Source organism: Equus przewalskii, chromosome 27, assembly GCF_037783145.1.
Source record: "Equus przewalskii isolate Varuska chromosome 27, EquPr2, whole genome shotgun sequence".
Taxonomy (NCBI): domain Eukaryota; kingdom Metazoa; phylum Chordata; class Mammalia; order Perissodactyla; family Equidae; genus Equus; species Equus przewalskii.
The window spans coordinates 13,324,748-13,350,618 of NC_091857.1; the positions used below are offsets into that span (position 1 = coordinate 13,324,748).

The window sequence follows — 25,871 nt, forward strand, 5'->3', positions numbered from 1 at the left end:
AGAATTCACCCTTGATATCATCCTCTTTCAACCCCTATATCCAATCTATCATAAATTCCTACTCACTTTGTCTATGAAAGATTCTGAATCTGCTTTGAATCCAGCCTCATTTTTGCATCTTCACTGCAAACTCTGAATCTCAGGGCACCATTATTCCTTGCCTATATTCTTGCAACACCATCCTATCTTTTCACTCTCCAATCCACTGTGGTCAAATTGTTTTTCCAAAATAAAAATCTAATCCTGGCCCTAACCAGACTGCTCCAACGAATACACTTCAGTAATTTCTATTGGCCCAAAGAATAAAATATAAATCCTGGAATATGTACTGCAAGTTCTAGTTCCTACAAAATCTAGATGCTCTCTACCCTTCATCTCTCTCCTTCTTTCCCTGCCTCTATTCTCAGATGTGATGAACTTCCTTCAGCTCCTGAAATGGGCTATGCTCCCTCCTGCTTCAGGATCTTTGCATTTGTTGGTCCTTCTGCCTAGAATGTAGCAGAGCAGACTAACTCCTGTTCACTATTTAGGTCTCAACTAATACAAAACATCCTTAAAGAAAATTTTAGTGACCCTTATAATTCATATACCCTATTTTATGTTTCCATACACACTATAATGTGGCTAAAGACAATTTTCACAGATTTTATTTGCATACCTTTATAATTATTTGATTACCTTTATATCTTTCATTAGGCTGTAAGCTTAATGAGGGTAGGACCATGTCTATTTTTCTCATCACAGTATCCTCAGAACTTAGCATAATGCCTAGTTCAATGCAGACACTCATTAAAAGTTGTTTGAATAGAGGAATGATGAACATCATCATTTTGCTTGTATTATGTATTTCTAAAGTCTATCTGCTGCACTGGGCTGAAATTATGTAAGGACAGAAATCTAATTTGTCCAAAATTTTACCCCTAATTTCTATTACAGTTCTTGACCTACAGAAGCTTTCAAGAATTTTTGTTGAATGATTAATTTAGCTTCTCTCCATGCATCTCCTAGCTCAGGGAATGACAACATAATTTAAATAGTCACCAAGCTTAAAACCTGAAGTCACTCTAGATTGGTTTCTTTCCTTCAATTTCACATGTTTAATTAATCATAAAAATACATCTATTCTAAACCCTAAAAACCCACTTCCACTGACTTGGTCTAAGTCTCCATCATCTTTCATATAAATTATCACAATAGCCACCTCTCTGGACTTGTTCCACTCTAATCTCCCCATCACTCATCCATCTTGGAAATTATTCTAACCTGAATATCCAATATTGATACACACTGTTTAAAATCCTCTATTGGCACATTAATATATTTGGCATCATATTATAATGTGGAAGTGATTTTTAGTGACATAGAAAAAATGATCACACTGTAGCATTTAGTATAAAAATCAGGATGCAGAACACATTTGCAATAAGGTCCTAATTTTTCTAAAAAAAATTAATGTGTGTGTGCACAGGGGTATGTACAAGAAGAAGAAAGGAAGACAAGGAAGAGGTGGAGAAGGAAGAGGTGGAGGAGGAATGGTTATAAACTAAATGGTGAATGTGAGTATCCTTGGATGATGTAATTACAAATGAGTCTCACTTTCTACTATATAGTATGACATTTTCTGTAGCGAGCAGACATTCCTATTTTAATTTTGGACAGGAAACCCCAAAAGATCATTTAAAAGTCTTGAGGGGCCAGCCCTCTGGTACGCCAGTGAAGTTTGCACATTCCACATTGGCAGCTGGGGGTTCACCAGTTCAGATCCCGGGTGTGGACGGACCTGGCACTGCTTGTCAGGCCATGCTGTGGTAGGCGTCCCACATATAAAGTAGAGGAAGATGGGCACGGATGTTAGCTGAGGGCCAGTCATTCTCAGCAAAAAAAAGAGGATTGGTGGCAGATGTTAGCTCAGAGCTAATCTTCCTCAAAAAGAAAAAAATGTCTTGACTTCCCTGGCATCTGAAACAGTTTAAATCCCAAAGCATGACTAAACTTATTAGCAAAGAATTATTAATAGAAAAACAATAAAGCCACTGGCCAGGCTTAGATGGACAGATTTACCGTGCATAGTGTTCCATATTTTACATTCCTTCATGAAAAATGCACTAATTCAAGAATTTGAATAAAATGCGTCAATATTTCATGGTGCTCTGCACAGAACATGATGCTTGTAAAGGAAATCAAGACTCACAATTTCTTTGCCATCTGAACAAGTTTGAAACAACTTCTCTGTGACAGCAGGCTGTGCGCCATTACTGAACTTGGGTACTTCCCTAGCTCCACGCCTTCGAAGGCACCCTTTCTCCATTCCCTGACTGCAATACCTCCCTTCAAATGCTTCCTTGCTTCCTCCTCTGTACTAACACAGCACATAAGTGCTTGACTACTATAAAACGTATTACTCAGCACCGTAATTATGCATTAGTCTCCTCTGATATTCTGTGACCAGCTTGAGAATCATAACACTGTTATTTTCGTTTGGATCTCCATTATTTGGTGGAAAGCCTGAATAAGTTTGGTTGGTGCTGAAAAACACTTGTTGAATAAGTGAATTCAAAAACTAATAAAGCATAATAGTAATAAATAATAGGTCATACATACATGCGTGCCTGTATGTAAATATATATATGTATGTATGTATACACACATGATTTTAAGCAATTTAAAGTAACAAGCTATTACGCAATAATATTATTTATTACAATACATTCAATCAGTGCTCAAAATTAAGTAGAAAGAGCTTAAAAGTTTCTCTTAATAAAAGATGGCCCTTGATGTAACTTAAGAATTTGGATTGAAATCCTGGTTTACCTTCTTTTATCTTCTTCTTTGGGTGACTGAAAGGAAGTTGAAAGAGGGGAAAATACAAAAATAATTGGTGCTCACTCATTACCATTTCTATGCCACTATTAAATTATCTGCAATGCCTTTATTAAGTTTAAGAACATTAAATCTATAGAATATAATATTAAAAATATGTTTATCTCAAATTTTTAAAAATTTTGCCTAACTTGTAATCCAGAATATTATTTCCAAGGATGACCATGGTATTCCATGACAAAATAGTCTTTGTGTTACTTCAGTACAGAGGTTCTCAATATTTTATCATCATGGACTTCTTTTATTATCATTTTCTTTGCGAATTCTAAGGTTTTAAAGATTAATGTACAAAAAAAACTTCATGTGTTATGAGCTATGGCTACTTTTTATATTTTTATGTTGTTCTAGATTTTAACTAAGGGTTCATGATAACGCTGTAAAATTAAATATAAGATTACTATTGTTTGTGATACTAATGTGAAAACAAATAAGCATGCAAGGAGTTTTTCCTAGTTCACTGTTAATGGTTGAACATGTTTGGATGTCACAATGTACTCAAGTCTAAGGTCCATCGCACATTAGGTTTAATCAGTTCGGGTACTGTAGCTACCTAAACTGTGACAACAGTAAATGTTGGCTATCCCAACTGTGCCTCCTGAGATTCTCCTGATGTCAACAGTAACCAGTCTAAACTTAAACCAAGTTGTTTCTAGTCCAGGCACAATAAAATAAAGTTTATCTTTGACTTCATCACTATACATGGTACCTATGAGCCTTTTGAAAACAGTTACATTATTTAATGGATTTCTAGAAGTCTAACACGGCAGGTTGGAAACCACAATTTTAACAGTAACATGCACCTTTATATCATTCTTTTGCTGAAGGGAAAATGAATTTCCTAGTTTGAGAATTTATTAAAACCCAAATACACAGTCAACAAACTCAAGCTGAGAACATTCTCTGAGATTATTAGATAACTTTAAAAATATGTATACTGGCCTACCCATACAAACATAAAAAGTTAAATAGAAGATTAAGAAAAAAACAGAATCCTCTTCTATTATTTGAGGAATTTGTGGCTAGGAGTGGTTCTCTGAAATACTGAAATTGGGGCACTCTATGGACAGAAGCACTAGATATTTATTCACAGCACTGTGAACATGACATGACTGAAAAGAGAGAGAATTAGAAGACAGGATGGTCTGAGAGCAAGAACATGAGAATGATAGTCAAAAGAGGGGGAAAAAGTTTATTTTCTCCTAACTCGTGGTTGCTAGCTGTATAACAGAAACAAGTTCTTTAGTCTCTTTCATATTTGATATCATCCTCCATAGAATAAATGAATTAGAATATAACACCCGAGATCCTTTTGATATTTAACATTTCAAGACTCACTGGATAGAAAATTTACATCGTTTGGATTATCTTCCAAAGTGAATGCTCAAGAAAATAAGCATTTAATTTACAAAAGAAAAAAAATACTCAATTATACTTACTTATAGAGCCTTGCCTTTTCAACCACTCCAATCTGGTTAAATAATTTAAATGTAATATAGCCATCCTTCATAGTTTCATCCAGAGATGTGATACTGAGAACAAAATAATAGGCTACAAAACAAAAATATAGAGTGCAATTCGTATTATTTTTTAAATTTATTTTGGCACATATGCAGATATGCATGTTTGTACGTATGTATGTAATCTAGGCACACATTAAATATGCAAATAATATTGAGAGGCACTCATTTGGTACATGGGTAATATATTTTACTTCTTGTCAATTCTTAACTAGTCTTGAAAATGAGTAAAGAAAAAGCCTCCAGACAGTCAAGGTATGGTGAAGAGTTGGCCAAACAATTAGTGAATACTAACTGGTCTACAAACCAAAAAAATTCAGAATTTAGGTCAATTAAACAATTTTTCTTTTTCAATAGCACATCTAAGGTAAATATGATAAGGTTCTTTAATTATCTGATTAATAGTCCTAGCTAAATTTGCATGGCAAATATAATTCCAAGTTTCACTGGTTGATTAGGAATGACTGTAAACTTAAACAATCCTATACAGAGTGAGCTCATGGTAGTTCTTACTCAAAATATCCCTACTAAAACTTGATATAGTATATCTTTCAGAGGCAAAGATGCTGAACTCACCTCCGTAATCAATATTGTCTGGGCTATACAGAAAGTTCTGACTCTATGTGAGTTTCCCAAGTACCTGGCACCATCCCTTAGAAGACAATGTATATACACAGAAAATGGAACGCAAATTTTCTTCTGAGAAATATTGTGCTAAAATTGCACATGCTAGGTGTTAAATGTTGCTGCTAAACAGCCAAGAATAACTTCTTGCCTTATGCCTGATGCTTAGTACTACTTCACATATGGTAATAGATTTATGATTGGACCTCATCAATTTCGAACACAAGATACATCAAGAAATGCATCTCACTTTGAAGTGACTGCCCAGCTTTAGAGAAAACACTTTGGTTTACCTTACCCAAAAAAGTAGGCATTCAGATCTGCTCACATGATTTCTGGCAGCATGACATATTGAGATATTACAGAATAAGCCCACCTCCTACTACAAGTACATAGAAATTCTGGATGTGCAATCTATAAATTAAAGGTACAACTAAACTCAGATGAAGGAAGGGGACATATCAAGAGGCAGAAATGAAGAGAAATTAAAGTCAAGGCTATCAGAAGGACTGAAGCCCTGGATCTCCACGGGACTTGAGAAGTGGGTGCAGCATGGAGACAGAGGCTGAAGTGTCAACTTCCATGCTGGACCAGGACATATGAGGCAAAGCGAACGAACTGAAATGAAAATCCCTGCACAGAGTCAGGGACCTTAATTCTCTGCTTCATCATTGAAAGAGGAACTTGGAAAATTCCTCCTACTGATTGTGTGTGGGTTTTAGGTGGAAAAAATGTTCCCTCCAGCTAATGCAGAACCTAAATTTACACTTGCCACTTGGTGAAGGACCCACCTCCAAAATGTACATAAAACATGCTCCAGGATTATGGTACAAAAGTTCTGAGAAAAACAAAACCCAACTTGCTCTGAAGGGAGAATTTTGAGTAAGAGCTGACTTCTGAGGAGTTTTCTATATTAAAAGAAGACATGAATCTTTATTTTAAAATGGCACAAATATTTTTTCTTTAATTTTTAACAGAGACTTAGATTGACCACTGAGACTAGAAAATAATAAAAATACATCATGCATAAATAGATAGATCAATTGATCATTCAATAAACAAATTCAACCAGAAGAAAACTCCAGATTATCTGCAGGGAACAATTAAATTGACAGTAAATGAAAACAGTAAATTTATCTGAAAACAAGAGAATTAATATTTTCAAAATGCTGAATGAAAATAACTCTCAGTGTAAAATTCTACCCTGAACTAAATTTACATTCCAGAGTGAGGGAAAGGTAAGGACATTTTCAAGGAAACAATCAAATAAACAGAAAGACTAGTAGTGATAAGTCACTAAGGGTATATTTCAGCAAGATAGAAGGTAAACTCAGAAAGAAGGAGTGGAAAAGAGAGGGGAGGACAAGATAAAATGTAGAAAACTGAAATTGGTAAATATAAATGAGCATTTGCTGTAATGATAATATTCATAATAAACATTGATTGTTAAATAAGAAGTAAAATAAAATACTACAGAACATGAGATTGAAGATAGAAAAGAAGACACACGATTCAAAGGCTCTATGAGGCAAAGTGTTGTTGTGACAGAATCCAGTAAAATAGTCTGTGAGGCAACATGCATTTTTATGTATAAAGCAGAAAAGAAGCAAGTCACCAGGAAAATATAACAATCTTGGACATTTATACATCTAAAGAATCATTGCTTCAGAACACATAAAGCCAAAACCTAAACAAAGTGACTGTCTACTAAAATAAAATATTTAAATAGGACTCAAATTCTAACAAAATAGACAAAATGTCCAGGTTTTGATTGAAAATTATCCATTATGCCAAGAACAGAGAAAACCACAACTTTGGTGAGAAAGGATAATCAACTAATGCCAACACTGAGATGAATCAGATGTCAGGATTATCTGACAAGGATTTTAAAGGAGCCATCATAAAAATTCTTCAAAGTCCTTTAGAGTTTATTGAAAAAAATAAAGAAATAGAAAAATCTCAGCAAAGAAATAGAAACGGTAAAAAAATAAAAGTAGAAATTACATAAGTGAAAAATACAATAACAGATACAAAACTCACCAGATATGCTTGATAGTAGAGTGGAGATGATAGAGGACAGAATCAGTGAACTTGAGGACAGATCAATCTGCCACTCAATCTAAGCAACGGAGGGAAAACAGACTGAGGGAAAAAAATGAACAGAGCATCAGGCACATGTGGGAATGTAACAAAAGATGTAGCATCTGTATTATCAAGGTGTTAAGAGGAGAGAAAAGAGAGTGTGGTGGAAAGAATATTCAAAGAAATAATGACTAGAAACTTTCTAAATTTGGTGAAGGAATCAAACACATAGATTCAAGAAGATGAATGAATCTGAAACAAGATAAACCTAAAGAAATCCTCACCAAGACATATCATAATTACACTTCAGAAAATTAAAAACAAAGGAAAAAAACTTGAAAGCAGCCAAAGAGAAATAATGAATTACCTACAGAAGAACATCAATTTGAGTCACAACGGCTTTCTAATCTGAAACCACAAAGGCCAAAAGGAAGTAGCATAACATTTTTCTAGTGCTAAAAGAATAAACTCAACTCCAAATCTTTTACCCAGCCAAACTATCCTTCGAGAATAAAGGAGAAATAAAGAAACTCAGACAAAGCAAAACTAAAAGAATTTCACATTAGCAGACTCATTCCTAAATATTGTAAGAAGGAATTTCTTCAAATGGAAAGGAATTGATGAAATAAATAATCTTGGAGAATCAGAAATCAAGAGGGAACAATGGGAAGAGAAGAAATACGGATACAAACAATAGATTACCCTTTACGTCATGAATCTTATAAATCATATTTGATGACTGAAGCAAAAATTATCACATGATCTGATACTCAAGATGATGTTTAAACGTGGAAAAGGTAAAGGAACCTAAATAAAAGTGAAGTTCCCACATTTCACCTGAAGTGGTAAAACGTTGATACCACTAGACTATGAAAAATCACGTATGCATATTGTAATTGTGGTAGACCTCCCCAAATATCTCCACGTCCTAATCTCTGGAGCCTGTGAATATGTTACTTTATATGGCACAGGATGATTAAGATCTCAAATGGAATTGAGGTTGCAAATCAGCTGCCCTTAAAATAGGGACATTATCTTGAATTATCCAAGTAGACTCAATGCAATCACAAGACCTTAAAAGCAGAAGAAGACAGAAGAGAGTCAGAAAAAGAGATGTGATGCAGAAGAAAGGTCTAAGAGATGCAATGTGAAGACTCAACCCAGCATTGTGGAAGAAGAGGCCACAACCCAAGGAATGCAGACAGCCTCTTGAAGTTCAAAAGGTCAAGGAAACAGATTCTCCCTTGGAGCTTCCAGAAAGGAATGTGGTCTTGCTGACTCCTTGATTTTTGCACAGTGACACTTGTGTCACATTTCTGACCTACAGAACAGTAGGATAATAGATTTGTGCTCTTTTAAGCCACTAAGGTTGTGTAATTTGTCATGGTAGTGATAGAAAATGAATAAAGATTTTGGTATGACGAGTGGGATTCTGCTATAACAAATATTGAAGAATGAGGACGTGCGTGGCTTTGAAACTGGCAATGAGCAAAATATGGAAGAATTTTGAGGAGCACAGTAGAAAAGCCAAGGTTACTTTGAACATATTGTTAGTGGGAATGTAGATATTAACTACTCTGCTAGTGAGGACTCAGAAGGAAGTAATGAGCATGTTATTGGAAACTGAAAGAAAAAGAATTCAGGCTATATAGTCACAGAAAACTTAGTGGAATTATGCCCTGAAATTATGCGGAAAGCAGAAAGTGTAAAGGAAGAAACTGGACATTTAGCTGAAGGGCTTTCTATGCAAAGGTGTGGCCTTGTTTCTTATTGGTGTTTATGGTAAAATGTGAGATGAAAGACAAAAATTGAGATAAAAGTGCTAAAAACAAATCCTGCACTGACAATTTGAAAAATCCTTTCCTATCAAGTTTATAAAAGATACTAAAACTAAGAGATTCACCATCAGGAAATCATATTCTTAAGAAAATGTTAAGAGTGTGGATGGACAACCTTTTGCTTTAGAAAGATCAAAAAGAATATTCAGTAACATAAAAGGCTCTTTGAAAAGATTAAGTGTGTGACCCATAGATTCCCTCAGCCATCTCAGCAGAGAAAAAACATAGAGATAGGATTATCTAGACTTTTCTTTTTTCTTTATATTTGGAGGAGGCTCTTATCTAATGGAATGAAACTCTGTGACATACATGGAGATCTACAAGGTTTTTGAGAATGTTGTAGCAGCATAAATACTGCCAGGTTGGACTGAAAGGAACAGAGCAGAGCGTACAAAATAAAGAAGGTTGTGAGACCCCTAAAATCCCGCAGGCAAGAAACAAGCTGATAAAACTACGCAGCTGTAAGCATATGACAGCATGCATACCAAAATAATAATAAAAAAGAAGAAGAAGAACTCTGAGAGCCTAGAACATGGAACTGTGAACCCAGGAGGCAGAACCCAGAGGGAATAAACCACAGAGGATTATTCCCATGTCTTGAAACCAAATGAAATTTGCCTTGATGGACTGTAAAATTGCTGGGGACCATTGACTCCGTTTTCTTTTCATTTTCTTGCTTTTGAAGAGGAATGTTTATAACTGTTATCCTACGCCTGTCTCAACATTGCATTTTGGGAGCAGGTAACTTGATTCTTGAGTTTCACAGGCTCCCAAACAGAGGCAAATTGTGCCCAAGGATGGATTCTATCTAGAGCCTCAGTCAATTCTGATTAAGATTTAGAATTGAATGATACAATTTAGAACTTTTTATCTGATGAGTTTAGATGAGATTTTTGACTTCGAGTTGATGCTGAAATGAATTGATGATGTTGGAGACCAACCAACAGAATCTTATTAACATATATAGAACGCTCTAATCAACAAAAGCACAATACACATTTATTTCAAAGGCCTAAGAAGCATTTATCCAAACAGACCATATCTTGGGCTATAAAAAACCTCAACAAGTTTAAAAGAATTGAAATCATACAGAGCTTGTTCTCTAATCATAATGACACGAAATTAGAAATAAATAACAAAAAAAACAGGAAAATCTCTAAAGTTGTGGAATTGAACAACACGCTCATAAATAACCCATGGCCAAAGAAGAATTCTCAAAAAAGAAATACATAGAATTGAGTGAAAAGGAAAATACAATGTATCATAACATGTGGGATACAGTTAAAGCAGTGCTAAGAGAGAAATTCATAGCATTACAAATGAAGAAATATCTCAAACCAACAATCTAATTTCCTGTCTCAAGGAAATAGAAAATGAAGAACAAAGTAAATCCAAAGAAAGCAGCAGGAAGGATGTAAAAAGGAACAGAGCAGAAATCAGTGAAACTTCATACAGGAAAGCAATAGAAAATCAATTAAGCAAAAAGCTGGTTCTTGAAAAATAACTATAATTGATAAACTTCTACAACACAGACAAAAATAAAAAGACAGAAGACGTGAATAACCACTATTAGTGATGAAATAGAAAATATTACTACAGATCCTGTAGTAATTAAAAAGATAATAAAGAAACAGTACAAACAACTTTATGCTCATAAATTTGACACCTTAGAAGAAATCGACCAATTCTTTGAAAACCACACACTACAAAAACTCAACCAACATGTAATCGACAATTTGAGTTACCCTATAACCACTGAAGAAGTTAAATTCATAACTAAAAAGCTCCCCAAAAAGAAATCTTGAGGACCAAATGAATGCACTGAAAAATTCTACAAAACATTTAAATGAGAATTAACACCAAATTTCACAATATATTCCAGAAAATAATGGAGGAGGGAACACTTGCCAACTCTTTTTAGGAACTAGTGTTGCCCTTGTATGAAGACAACATTACTCCTATGACAAAACTGGACGAAGACAGCATGAAAAAGAAAACTATGGACAAATCATCTCTCATGAACTTAGACACAAAGTACTCAACAAAATATTAACAAACCAAATCCAACAATGTATAAAATTTGTGCATTTGTACACTATGACTAGGTTGGATTTATTACAGGAATGCAAGCCTGGCACACCTTCTGGAATCAACCAGTGTAATCCAATATTTCAACAAATTAAAGAAGAAAATCATATGATCATATCAATGATGCAAAAAAGCATTTGACAAAATCCAACACACACTTATGAGAAAAACGCAGCATTAAGAACAGAAAGGAATTACTTCAACTTTATAAAGAATATCTACAGAAAAGCTACAGATAACAGCTTACTTAATAGTGAAAAACTGAATGCTTTCCCTCTAAGACTGGAAATAAGGCAAGATGTCTACTCTCACAATTCTTATTCAACATAGCCACTGAAATAAGTCAAGAAAAAGAAATAAAATGCATACAGATTAGAAAGGAAGAAATAAATTTTCCCTATTTTCTCTATTTGTAGTTGGCATGATTGCTACATAGAAAATTCCAAGAAATCTATTTAAAAAATCCAAGAAATAATAAATAAATTCAGCAAGCTCCCAGGAAGCAAGTTCAATACAGAAGATCAATCACATTTCCGTATGGTAACAATGAACATGGGGATATAGAAATTTTAAAACATCATTTACCATCACTCAAAAAAGAGAGAAATACTTAAATATATATGTAACAAAAGATGCACAGCATCTGTATGCTGAAAATTCTAAAATGCTGATGAAAGAAATCAAAGAATCAAAGTAAATGGAGTAACATAACATGTTTATGAAGCAGAAGACTCAACATGTTATAGACATCAGTTCATCCCAAATTGATCTATAGATTTAACACAATTTCTATGAAAGTCTCAGTCAAGTCTTTGTAGACATAGACAACTTTATTTTAAATTTATATTGAAAAGCACATACCCTAGAATATTTACAATAATCATGACAAAGAAGATTAAGGAGGAAATAGTCACTCCATCTGACAATAAGGCTTCCTACATAGCTATAGTCAGAACTTAGGGCTCAGCAAGGAGTTCTTTGACAGCAAAATCATGTTACATGATAAGAAAAAATGATCAATTAGACCTCATCAAAAGTAAACACTTTTGGGACCGGCCTGGTGGCATAGTGGTTAACTTCACGCGCTCCACTTCGGTAGCCTGGGGTTCACAGGTTTGGATTCTCATCACAGATCTACACACTGCTCATCAAGCCATGCTGTGGCAGCATCCCATATACAAAATAGAGGAAGATTGGCACAGATGCTAGCCAGGGACAACCTTCCTCACCAAAAAGAAAAAAAAGGGAAACACTTTTGCTCTGCAAAAGTGAAGATATGAAGAAGATGAAAAGACAGTTAAGTTACAGACTCTGAGAAAATGTTTGCAAACCAAATATCCAACAAGGACCACTCTCTAAAATATATAAAGAACTCTCAAAACTCAACAGTTAAAAAAAAAATTGAATTGCATATGGGCAAAAAAACAAACACACCTTTCACCAAAGAGGATATACAGAAAAGATATTCAGTATTATCAGCCATCAGGGCAATAAAAATTAAAACTGCAATAAGGTATCACTATGTGCCTATCAAAATAGACAACATTTTACAAATAACGACAGCACCAAATGCTAGCACGAAATCAGAGAAACTGGATTACTCATACATTGCTGGGGGGAATGTAAACTGGAACAGCCACTCAGAAAAACACTTCATCAATTTCTTATAAAGCTAAACGTGCAATTAGCTTATGAGTCAGCAACTGTATACCTGGGCCTTTATAAGAGAGAAATGAAAACTTATATTCATACAAAAACTTGTACACAGATATTCATGGCAGCTTTATTCATAACAGCCAAAAACTAAAAAATCCCGATGTCCTACAGTAAATGAACGATTAAACAAACTGTAGTACATGCATTCCATGGAATATTACTCAGCAATAAAAAGGAATGCATTACTGATACATGCTACAACCTGAGTGAAGCTTCAGAGAATGATTCTGAGGGGAAAAAGGCCAATTAAAAGATCACATGCTGAACTATTCCTTTTATACAACATTTTCAAAATGACATTTTAGGAATGTATTCATTTGCACCGGGGATGGGAGGGGAATATATGTGGTTATAAAAGTGCCACAAGGGAATCATTGTGATGATGGAATTGTTCAATATTTTCATTGTCGTGGTAGATACATAGCCCTGTAAGTGTGATTGAATTGTATAGAGCTAAAAATACACACACACACACACACACACCCCACACACATACGAATGTGTGAGGAAATCTGAATAAAATGATGAACTGTATCAAAGTCAAAACTGTGGTAGTCACATTATATTATTCTATAGTGTTGTAAAATTTTACCATTGAGGAAAACTGGATAAAGTGTACACAGGATCTCTCTGTATTATTTCTTCTATCTGCATGTGAATCTAAATTTAACTCAATAAAAATTTTAACTTAAAAAATGGATAGTCCCAATTCTGAATGATAGGACACATTACCAACATTTAAGGAATTATAATATCTTAAAATTGATAGCAAGTGTTACTGTAAGATATTAACAATAACTGATCCAAAAATATTTTTAAATCTGAGAATCTATGTTAAATATTTATCCCCCAGTAACCAAGGTCAAGGCCAGTGGCTGAAAATTTCACAAGATTCTTCATATAAAAGAATTTATTTTTATTTATAAACCACTTCCAGCTTTTCACCTCTAAACAGAATAATTTTGCTTTCTTTAATAACTCTTCATAAATCTAATTATTTAATACATTTCTATGAGATTATCTTTTGTTCTTCAAACTTTCTCCTTCTGTCTAACTGACTGTAAATGTGTTGGGAGGATTATTATTTACCCACTATTTTTGTATTTATGTAGTTTAGCTTCAGTTCCCAAAGAGGTGTTAATAGTGTAGACAGATGTCTTAAACTCTGTAAACTGTCATACACTGACATAACTCTAAGGGTGGGAAGGATAAATCACACAAATTTGCAGGAAAAAACAAACGACTTTGATTGTTTCTTTGGGAAAATATTACCCAAAGCGTATGTTCATTTTATCTAAAGGATCAGGTCCTTACTTGAATTTGTCCAACTGGCTCTAACAAATTTTAAAGTTCTTTGAAAGGACATGATGGAATTTGAGTGAGCAAAAAGATCATTTTGGGTAAAATATAAGTAAGAATATAAAATAAATCATTTGGGAAAACTATCAACAACTTACTACAGAATGGATTTGCACCAGTAGTATCCAAGAACACAGAGGTCTGAAATCTTCCAGCTGTTTTTTCTTTTAAAACATCTTTCCATAACTCAGCTTGATAACCTGAGATTTGAGAAACAGAATGTTAGAAATTGGACTTCCATCAAATAGTATACAAAATTTTCAAATTACTAAACGAACTAAAGGACCAATGTATTACAATAAAATTATACTAGTCATTTGTGGATTTTTATAACTTAAAAATCATTTTTCAAAGAACTTCACATTCTGTTTATTTTTGATTAAAATAATGACTCTTAAATTCAAGACACAAATAAATCCACTCCTTGGAATTCTTAACAGAGCTTAATACGGCTACAGTCCATTTGTAGCAGTTTTTACTGTTATATTATAAATTCAGAATTCTACTTGTAACTGTTTTTAATAAATTCAGCAGAATAAACTGATTAGAGAAAACAAAATTTAGCTCCATGAGTACAGCCCCCAATTCTCCTATATATACATTCATACAGATATGCTACACATGTCTACACAAGTGTATATATTAGCATCTAGATAGCATCTATACATACTATATATTGTGCATACAACATATATATTTCAGATACATACATTATTTGTACATATAGAATACATATTATACACACACACACCTATATATATAAATGCTTCCCACTTCATGTATTCATCTGTTCCTACATTGCTACCTCCAAATTTGAGATTTGATTATCGTAGAAAGAATATTGAACTGCTTAACTCTAGTGCTAACTTGTGCCCTTAATCAACCTATATATTCACACTGGGCCACAATTTTATCATTTATATGGAAAAGAAATGGGACCAGAAAAGCAATTCCCAACATGAGGTCTGAAGAAAACTAGTCTCACAAGATGCCTTGTGGACAGAAGGGGTCCGTGAGAAAATAAGTCTGGCAAAGCCTGCAGAGTGCATGCCTCTCCTAGCAGTTCTCTGGGTGTGCTAGAATAGCCTCCTGCTGAAGAACACTGCAGGAGGCTGTTTCATTCAGCCTTTGTAACCGCTCCCTATTTCACTGAGCGCCTTTAGCTTTGGAAACATTTCTGGTAGATCCTGTCATGACACTGATCAAATGTTTACATGCTCATGATATGCTTGGGGTCTGGTCTTCTCTTTGGAAAACCTGAACAAATAGCCTCTGCCTCTGAGATTCTTTCCAGCTCTAATATTCTATTTTACGTGGATTCTTTTTCTCCATAATTCCCCATCAGCAGGTTTTAGTTATCAGAAGTTTCAAGACTTAACTGCTCTAGCCAAGCTTTATCAATTTAGGAGGTGCGAACCATGTATGAGTCATGTCTACTGGCTAATAGCTAACTATGGTTCACACTTCTTCACTTGCTCCTAAGACTTATTTTTTAAAAAGCCCTCAGTGCCACTAGGAATGCATAAGTCTCCTTCTTTCAGTGGAAATACAGATGGATGACACACAGTGAGATCCTTTCGAAAATCATGAACAAGGAACATCATGAGATGACCAAATTTGCCCACTACACTGAGCAGAGAAAGGAAGTTGATCAAGTTCCTTTCACTAAATGCCTTGAAAATATTTAGTAGGAAAGGAACTATTTTCTCTGGCTGTTCCACAGATAATTTTGCCATAAAATGTTAATACATTCATAAGTAAATAGGAAAGCTTCCAGCAGAACCACTAACACAATTATGTTACTCATTTTCCGCAAATTATAATAATTATAACAATCTCTCTTACCTAGCCTAGGACACGATTTTGTCTTAAAGTTGTCACAATCCACACATGACCCAGTTTTGTAATCTTTGTATGAATTACAAGGAAATGAAATAAAATTGCAGTTTGTTTCCAAAGTGGCCATGAACAAGTACACTGCTCTCTGGTGGTCGCATTTAATGAAGTCAATTCCTTTAAGTGTTAAAAATCAAGCAAAAGAATTATAGATGTATTAAGCCAAGTTCAAGTAAATTAGAGAAAACCTAAAGATTAAGTTCTACTCAATACAGTGTACTTCATGAATATTAAAGTGTTGACTTCAATACAGAGTTTTAGCTCAAGCAACTAAACAAATGGTACTATTGAAAACTAAAATTTAGTATGTCTTTTACGTGAGATTTATAAGAAATTTTTCTAAAGTAATAATTAACACAGCAAAATGTTTGATTTCAATAATTTAACAAGCTGTACAAACATAGTGCTACCCCACAATAACTGGTGTACACATCTCTCCCTTCTAATCCCAGACCCCTGACATTTCTTCTCAGTGTCAGAGATGACTATGACAGGTGAAGTGAAAACCTTCCTTTCCCAGCTTCTCACATCTTTATCCCTTTGACAAAACTTCTCTGTCTGCAGCGGCCTTCAATGATGTGTTACTTGACCTGTTGCCACTGCAGACCTCAGAACATTTCTCTCTAAGGCTCTGAAGTGAGCCAAATTCTACACCTGGAGTAGTTGCTCATCTATTTATGTACAGAACAACCAAGCACAGAAGTTTATAAATCTGTGTTTGTGCAGTACTACAGTGATGGTAAAGATTAAATCCTGAGACCGAACTTGAGTTGTATAACACTTTAGCTATATTTGCTTCTTCAATGACTTATAACTTTTCTCTTAATGTTTAAAATGGTGAACTAAAACTGTTGAAACTATAATGGATAGGTCTCATCCATGACCAAAAATGATGTCTACTGGTAACCTTTATGAACTGAGAAGGATCAAATTAAGCCATTTTTCACCAATAAACTCTCCTGAATCATGGGCAATGGTAATCCAAATCTTGCCTACAGATTAAGAGGGAAAAAAGTAAATAGCTTTTCTTTCATCATTTTGAATCATAAGTAAAATTAATTCAAAAATACTATTGGTATACCTGAAAAAATTGATTTAGGACAGCCAGGTTGTTTTTTTCCTCCATTTGGATAAAAATCTATATGTCCCAAGGGTTCTTTAATGCCTAAACCTGAGAAAAAAGCACAGTACCTGTGATGAACTCTTGAGAGAGATCAGCAGTAAATTAGCATAACAAAGATACATACTTGGGTCAGACATTAAGGATTAAGATGCAGCAACTTGATTTAGTTCTGGTATGGAACAGAACAAGATAACAGCTGCTGAGGTGTTGGCAGAGCATGATAACACTGGGCACGTGCGTTAAGCCGGAGGTGAGTCAGCATATAATGTAAGACAAAGGACAATTTAGATGACTTCCTTAGAACTCCCTAGAATCCAAAGAAGCATGTGTGTGATTTGATTGTGACAGTGGTGAGGGTATGCTAACCAATCTCTCTTTGCATTCCATCATCTATTTAGCTTGTGGAATTTCAACAAGAAAGGACAGTCTCCTAGATATGATGAAAAAAAAGTCCAATCATTTTGGAGATGTTTAAAATTTCCTCATATGTGAACTCAACATGGAGTTCTAAGACTAGGGGTTCCAGATTTGGAGCCACCATTTTCTCCGACCTGCCACTGAAGTAGAATCAAACCAGGACTGCTTAGGCATTAGGGAGAAGCAAAAGACTATTATTAACTTACAAGCAGCCCTTAATTCAGGCATGTCATTTCCCTTCTAGCAGATGGAGGGGACAGGGTAGGTGGCTCTGCTTAAGTCATTCATTCCCTTGGTTTCAAGAAGGGTGGGGAGAGCAGATGTGGCTTTTTAATTTCTTTTTATTATAAAATATAACACATACAGATAAGAACATATAACATAAAGCTAAAGATTAATTATTATAAAGCAAATAGCCATTTAGCTACCACACCTATGTCAAGAAACCAAGAAAGGGGGCGGGACCAAGAAGGCGGAGAGAGTGGTCTTCTTTGTCTCTCCCCCGTCGAATCCACAACTAATTGGACATTCACCGATTAACAAAGGATACCCAGATAGCATCTCAAGATGCCTAAAAGTTTCATGCTACTACACATCGGAAGGTGGATGGACTTCCCCCAGGGAGGAGGTGGAAATAGGTGAAAACTCTCCGACCCTCGACCCCCGACCCCCGGACAGCCTAGTTCCTGCAGGAGGCTCTCTTCCAGCCGACTCCCCCATAGCATTGCCACACACCAAGGGTGGGAGTGTGCACTCAACAGCGAAGCGACGGTGGAAACAGGTGACAACAGCCCTACCCAAGACCCCCGTGATCACACCTAAGCCCAGGGGGAATCCCCAGGGTCCCGCACCCACCGGCAGGGAAGGCCTCCGCTCGCCATTAGCAGGGAGGCCCTTCCCAGAAGCCAGAACAAAGAGAAGCTCCTGGCAGGTCCAGCACGGCACCAGACCACAAGCTGTGGCTGGGCTCACGGTCTCCGGTGCACGGGTCAGTGCAGGGGGCGCCCAGACTTCCCGTAGAGGTGCTTGGGGACACAGTCGGAGCTCCAGCGCCTGGCTCTGCGGCACAGGGGAAGGCTCCGGGGTCCCGCACCTCTCCAGCAGGGAAAGCCTCTGCTCACCATTAGCAGGGAGGTCATGCCCAGAATCCAGGACAAAGGGAAGCTCCCGGTGAGCAGATTCCCCAGCATGGCACCAGACCGTAAGCTGCTGCTGGGCTCACGGTCTCCAGCGCATGGGTTGGTGCAGGGTTGCCCGGACTTCCTGTGGACACGCTTGGGGACTGGGTGGAGCTCCAACACCCGGCTCTGCAGCCTGGGGGCACGCTCCAGGGTCCCGCACCCCCCCAGCAGAGAGGGCCTCTGCTCGCCATTGGCAGGGAGGCCCAGCACAGCATTCGGAACACCAGGAAGCTCCCTAGAGCAGTATTCCCCACAAGGCAGCAGCTTACAAGCCACCACCAGGCCCATGGACTCTGGCCATGTCTAGACGAGGCAAGGGGCTCCCAGAGATCCCGTGAGAGTAAAGTTGGGCAGAGTAGAGCTCTGGTGAAATGGCTACATAGCCTGGGGGGAACTCCATGTTCCTACAGCAGCCTCAGTGAAAGCCTCTGCACAGCACTAGTGGAGAGGTCCCAACTGGCGATGGCAAGGCGGGAAGGCCCTGGGGCAAAAGCAGTACAGCTAGGTGAGCTAACAATAGACTGCAGAAGATACCCATAGCTCTGCTGGGACCTATAGTGGACAAGTGTGATCTGGTGGGCTCTGTTAGGGACAAATCGGCGATTATAGGTGATCCTGCTCCTGGCTGAAGGGAAAGCCCACAACACTGCTGCAGACCACAAGGAGGGAGCATGTCAAAGTGGGCTGCAACAGTAGGCACCAGCAGCCTGAGGTCCCCTTGCGATTGCCCCCACAACCGATGAGGGACCCACGGGACCACTGTGACTACGAGGAGGGGTCCAGGCCCAGTCAGTAACAGCTGGTGGTGCAGTCTAAACAGCTGCCCCCCCCACACCAGTTGCAACAAGTGGAAGCAGCGACTAAACTCTATCTCTATGCAGAGGCACAGATCCACACCATCAAGCAGTATGAAAAAATATATTAAATCTCCAGAACAGAAGAAAAATGATAAGCACCCAGAAAACAATCCCAAAGACAATGAAATCTATAACCTAAATGACAATGATTAGAAAAGAGCCATTATTAAAAAGCTAAATGAGTTAAAAGAGAATTCAGATAGACAACTCAATGAGTTCAGGAGCTATGTCACAAAAGAGCTTGACACTATAAAGAAGAACCAATTAGAAATACTGGAGATGAAGAACACAATCGAGGAGATTAAGAAAAATCTGGACTCTCTGAACAGTATGGTTGATAATATGGAGGACAGAATTAGCAATTTGGAGGATAGGAATATAGAAATGCTGGAGACAGAGGAGGAGAGAGAACTAAGACTAAAAAGAAATGAAGAAACTCTCCGAGAATTATCCAACTTGATTAGGAGATGCAACATAAGGATTATAGGTATACCAGAGGGAGAAGAGAAGGAGAAGGGGGCAGAAGGCCTGTTCAAAGAAATAATAGCTAAGAACTTTCCAAACTTGGGAAGAGAGATGGACCTTCATGTGACAGAAGCCAATAGATCTCCAAACTTTATTAACACAAGAAGACCAACCCCAAGGCATATAGTAGTGAAACTAGCAAAAGTCAATGACAAAGAGAAAATACTAAGGGCAGCCAGGCAGAAGAAAATAACTTACAAAGAAAACCCCATAAGGCTATCAGCAGATTTCTCAGGAGAGACCTTACAGGCTAGAAGAGATTGGAATGAAATATTCAAAACTCTGAAGGACAAAAACCTGCAGCCAAGAATACTCTACCCAGCGAAAATATCCTTCAAATACGACGGAGAAATAAAAACTTTCCCAGATAAACAAAAGTTAAGGGAGTTCATCACCACAAAACCTCCTCTGCAAGAATTGCTCAGAAAGAAACTCATTCCTGAAAAATCAAAAAAAGTAAAGGGGTTACAAAATCCAGAACAAAGGAGATAAGCAGAAGGACAATAACACAAAGTAACAGCTCTCCATCAGGACAAAATGCAAAAGAACTGGAAAACAAGTGATAAAATGGCAACAGTAGGCCCCCACATTTCAATAATCACTGTCAACGTGAATGGATTGAATTCTCCAATCAAAAGGCACAGAGTGGCAGGATGGATCAAAGAACAAGATCCAACAATATGCTGCCTCCAGGAAACACACCTCAGCCCCAAAGACAAACACAGACTCAAAGTGAAGGGATGGAAGACAATACTCCAAGCTAATAATGAACAAAAGAAAGCACGTGTTGCCATACTTATATCAGACAAAGTAGACTTCAAAGCAAAACAGATAAAGAAAGACAAAGAGGGGCAGTATATAATGATAAAAGTGACTCTACACCAAGATGACATAACACTTATAAATATATATGCACCTAACACAGGAGCACCAAAATTAGTAAAGAAACTATTAACAAAACTAAAAGGAGACATCAACAGCAATACAATAATAGTAGGGGATCTCAACACCCCATTAACACCAATGGACAGATCATCCAAACAAAAAATCAACAAGGAAATTATACAATTAAGTGAAAATTAGGTCACATGGACCTAATAGATATATATAGGACACTTCATCCAAAAACAGCAGGTTGCACATTCTTCTCAAGTGCACATGGAACATTCTCAAGGATAGACCATATCTTGGGAAACAAAGCAAGCATCAATAAGTTCAAGAGGGTTGAAATAATATCAAGCATCTTTTCTGATCACAATGCTATGAAACTAGAAATCAACTACAAGAATTGGGCTGGGAAAGGGCCAAAAATGTGGAGACTAAACAACATGCTACTGAACAAACAATGGATTATTGAAGGAATTAAAGAAGAAAACAAATATATCTGGAGACAAATGAAGATGAAAACACACTCTACCAAATTATTTGGGACGCAGCAAAGGCAGTCCTAAGAGGGAAATTCATTGCAATACAGGCTCACCTCAATAAGCAAGAAAAATCTTACATAAACAACCTCAAATGACACCTAATGGAATTAGAAAAAGAAGAACAAACAAAGCCCAAAGTCAGCAGAAGGAGGGAAATAATAAAAATTAGAGCAAAAATAAATGATATTGAAACAAAAAAGACAGTAGAAAGGATGAATGAAACAAAGAGTTGGTTCTTCAAAAAAAATAACAAAATCGACAAACCCTTAGCCAGACCCACTACACAAAAAAGAGAGAACTGTCAAATAAATAAAATTAGAAACGAGAGAGGAGAAATCACAACAGATACCGAAGAAATACAAAGGATCATAAGAGAATACTATGAAAAACTATATGCCAACAAATTGAACAACCTAGAAAAAATGGATAACTTCCTAGACTCATACAACCTACCCAAACTGAATCAGGAAGAAACAGAGAATCTGAATAGACCAATCACAAGTAAAGAAATAGAAACAGTAATCAAAAACCTCCCCAAAAATAAGAGTCCAGGGCCAGACAGCTTCTTTGGAGAATTCTACCAAACATTCAAAGAAGATTTAATACCTATCCTTCTCAAACTGTTCCAGAAAATAGAGGAAGATGGAGCACTCCCAAATACATTCTATGAAGCAAACATCTCTCTGATCCCCAAACATGACAAGGACAACACAAAGAAGGAAAACTACAGGCCAATATCACTGATGAACATAGATGCAAAAATCCTCAACAAAATTTTGGCAAACTGAATACAGCAATATATCAAAAAGATTATACACCATGATCAAGTGGGATTTATACCAGGGACACAGGGATGGTTCAACATCCGCAAGTCAATCAACATGATTCAGTGCATTAACAAAATGAGAAACAAAACCACATGATCATCTCAATAGATGCAGAGAAAGCATTTGACAAGATCCAACATCCATTTATGATAAAAACCCTCAATAAAATAGGTATAGAAGGAAAGTACCTCAACATAATAAAGGCCATATATGACAAACCCACAGCCAACATCATACTCAACGGACACAAACTGAAACCCATCCCTCTCAGACCAGGAACAAGACAAGGGTGCCCACTTTCACCACTCTTATTCAACATAGTACTGGAGGTTTTGGCCAGAGCAATTTGGCAGCAAAAGAAATAAAAGGAATCCAAATAGGCAACGAAGAAGTAAAACTCTTGCTGTTTGCAGACGACATGATCTTATATATAGAAAACCCCAAAGAATCCACAGAAAAACAATTAGAAACAATCAACAACTACAGCAAAGTTGCAGGGTATAAAATCAACATACATAAATCAGTAACATTTCTATATGCTAACAATGAACTAACAGAAAAAGATCTCAATAACTCAATCCCATTCACGATCGCAACAAAAAGAATAAAATACCTTGGGATAAATTTAACCAAGGAAGTGAAAGATCTATACAATGAAAACTACAAGACCTTCTTGAAAGAAATCGATGACGACATAAAGAGATGGAAAGACATTCCATGCACATGGATTGGAAGAATAAACATGGTTAAAATGTCCATACTACCTAAAGCAATCTACAGGTTCAACGCTATCCCAATCAGAATTCCAATGTCATTCTTTACAGAAATTGAACAAAGAAGCCTAAAATTCATATGGGGCAACAAAAGACCCCGAATTGATACAGCAATCCTGAGAAAGAAGAACAAAGCTGGAGGCATTGCAAACCCTGACTTCAAAACATACTACAAAGCTACAGTAATCAAAACAGCATGGTACTGGTACAAAAACAGATGCACAGATCAATGGAACAGAATTGAAACCCCAGAAATAAAACCAAACATCCATGGACAGCTAATCTTTGACAAAGGAGCTGAGGGCCTACAATGGAAGAAAGAAAGTCTCTTCAACAAATGGTGCTGGGAAAACTGGACAGCCACATGTAAAAGAACAAAAATCGACCATTATTTTTTACCATTTACTAAAATAAACTCAAAATGGATCAAAGACCTAAAGATTAGGCCTGAAACAATAAGTCTTCTAGAAGAGAATATTGGCAGTACACTCTTTGACATTAGCTTCAAAAGAATCTTTTCGGACACCATAACCCCTCACATGAGGGAAACAATAGAAAGAATAAACAAATGGGACTTCATCAGGCTGAAGAGCTTCTTCAAGGCAAGGAAAAACAGGATTGAAATAAAAAAAACAGCCCACTACTTGGGAAAAAATATTCACAAGTTATTTATCTGACAAAGGGTTAATCTCCATAATATACAAAGAACTCACACAACTCAACAATAAAAAATCAAATAACCCAATTACAAAATGGGCAGGGGACATGAACAGACATTTCTCCAAAGAAGATACACAGATGGCCAATAGACACATGAAAAGATGCTCATCATCACTAATCATCAGGGAAATGCAAATCAAAACTACACTAAGATATCACCTTACACCTGTTAGAATGGCAAAAATATCCAAAACCAAGAGTGACAAATGTTGGAGAGGCTGTGGTGAAAAGGGAACCCTCATACACTGTTGGTGGGAATGCAAACTGGTGCAGCCACTATGGAAAACAGTATGGAGATTCCTCAAAAAGTTAAGAATAGAAATACCTCATGACCCAGCCATCCCACTACTGAGTATCTATCCTAAGAACCTGGAAATCAGCAATTCCAGAAGTTCCATGCACCCCTATGTTCATCGCAGCATTATTCACAATAGCCAAGTCATGGAACCAACCTAAGTGCCCAGCAACTGATGATCGGATACAGAAGATGTGGTATATATATACAATGGAATACTACTCAGCCATAAAAAAGGACAAAGTCGTCCCATTCACAACATGGATAGACCTTGAGGGTATTATGTTGAGTGAAATAAGCCAGACAGAGAAAGACTAACTCTGTATGACTCCACTCATAGGTGGTAGTTAACATATGGACAAAGAGAACTGATCGGTGGTTGCCAGGGGAAAGGGCGGTGGGGGGAGGGCACTAGGGGTGAAGTGGTGTACCTACAACATGACTAATAATGATGTACAACTGTAATTTCACAAGGATATTAACTTTCATAACCTTAATAAAAAAAATTAAAATAAAAAAAGAAACCAAGAAATAGCACCTAGAGGCCCCCAGTGTGCCCTTGCCAATCACCATCTTCTCTCATTCCTCTAAGAATAACAATCATCCTTTCTTTTAATAAAATCTTTTTTTTTTCTTTTTGCATTCTTTACCATTTAAGAATGCCTCCCAAAACATTATAGTTTCTATTTACATATTTTGGAAATATATATAAGTTGACTCATATTTCGTGTATGCTTTTGCGTCTGGCTTCTTTCGATTATTGGTCTATTTGTGATATTAAACCACATTGTCAAACGTAAATGCAGTCATTCATTTGTAATCATTCATTGCTATATAGTATTTCATTAAACAAAAATACCACAACTTATTTATCCATTCTTCTCTGGGGGACATATGTTATTTCAAATTTGGGGCTAATATGTGCTAATATATGAACATTCTTGAACAAAAATTAATGCATTTGTGAAGGCATATCTGTTGGCTATATACTTAGGAGGGAATTGCTGTGTTATAGAATATAATTTCTTCAGTTTTAATAAGTAATGCTGAATAGTTCGCCAAAGAAGTTGTACCAGTTTACACCCTTACCAACAACATATGAGTATTTCTGTCGTTCTCCCGCTTCTCCAATAAATGACATTGTCAGCCTATTTAACGTTAGTCATTCTGGTAGGCCTGTGGTATTTCATTAGCGTCTTCATTTACATTTTTCTGCTTACCCAAGATTTTTAGAACTTTCCACATTTTTTGTCTATTTGGAGTTTTTCAGTGTAAAATGTCTGTTCAAGCCTTGATTTTTTTTTTAACTAAGCTGTATTTTTCTTTACTATTGATGTGTAGTGGTTCGTTATCTCTTCTTGCTTTTCTTACCTTGCCGTTAGCGTTCTTAAAGTGGTCTTTAATGAAGTTCTCAATTTTAATATAATCAGACATTTTAATCTTTTGATTTGGGTTAGGGGTTTTGTGCACACTTTGGAAAAATGTATTACGCTATATTATGAAGATTTTAAAAATAACAGCTCAAAATATATTTATTGTTTTTCCTTTCACATTTATACACACCTTAACGAAAGAATTTTTGTGTTTTATGTGAGTTAGAGAACTTTTATTTTGAGCATTCAATTGACTAACACAGAACCACTTATTGAACAGAGAATCATTTTCACACTGTCCAGCACTACCAAAATTATCATAAATCTCATTAGTTTCATGACTCGTATTTTGT

At 36.4% G+C, this 25,871-nt stretch overlaps 1 protein-coding gene across 5 annotated transcripts in view; it reads right to left on the reverse strand.

The window, feature by feature from the left end:
• LIPI (lipase I) overlaps positions 1-25,871 on the reverse strand; it is an 80,031-nt gene that overhangs the window by 19,921 nt on the left and 34,239 nt on the right. For all 5 annotated transcript variants that reach the window (XR_011534069.1, XR_011534068.1, XM_070598073.1 and 2 more), the window contains 4 exons: positions 17,082-17,171; positions 15,950-16,117; positions 14,203-14,304; positions 4,317-4,428 (listed from right to left, as the gene is read on the reverse strand). Coding sequence is in view for 3 of the 5 variants with exons in the window: in XM_070598073.1 (XP_070454174.1) it covers positions 4,317-4,428; positions 14,203-14,304; positions 15,950-16,117; positions 17,082-17,171 (472 nt within the window). In the remaining 2 variants the exon portion in view is untranslated. The remainder of the gene's footprint in view (positions 1-4,316; positions 4,429-14,202; positions 14,305-15,949; positions 16,118-17,081; positions 17,172-25,871) is intronic.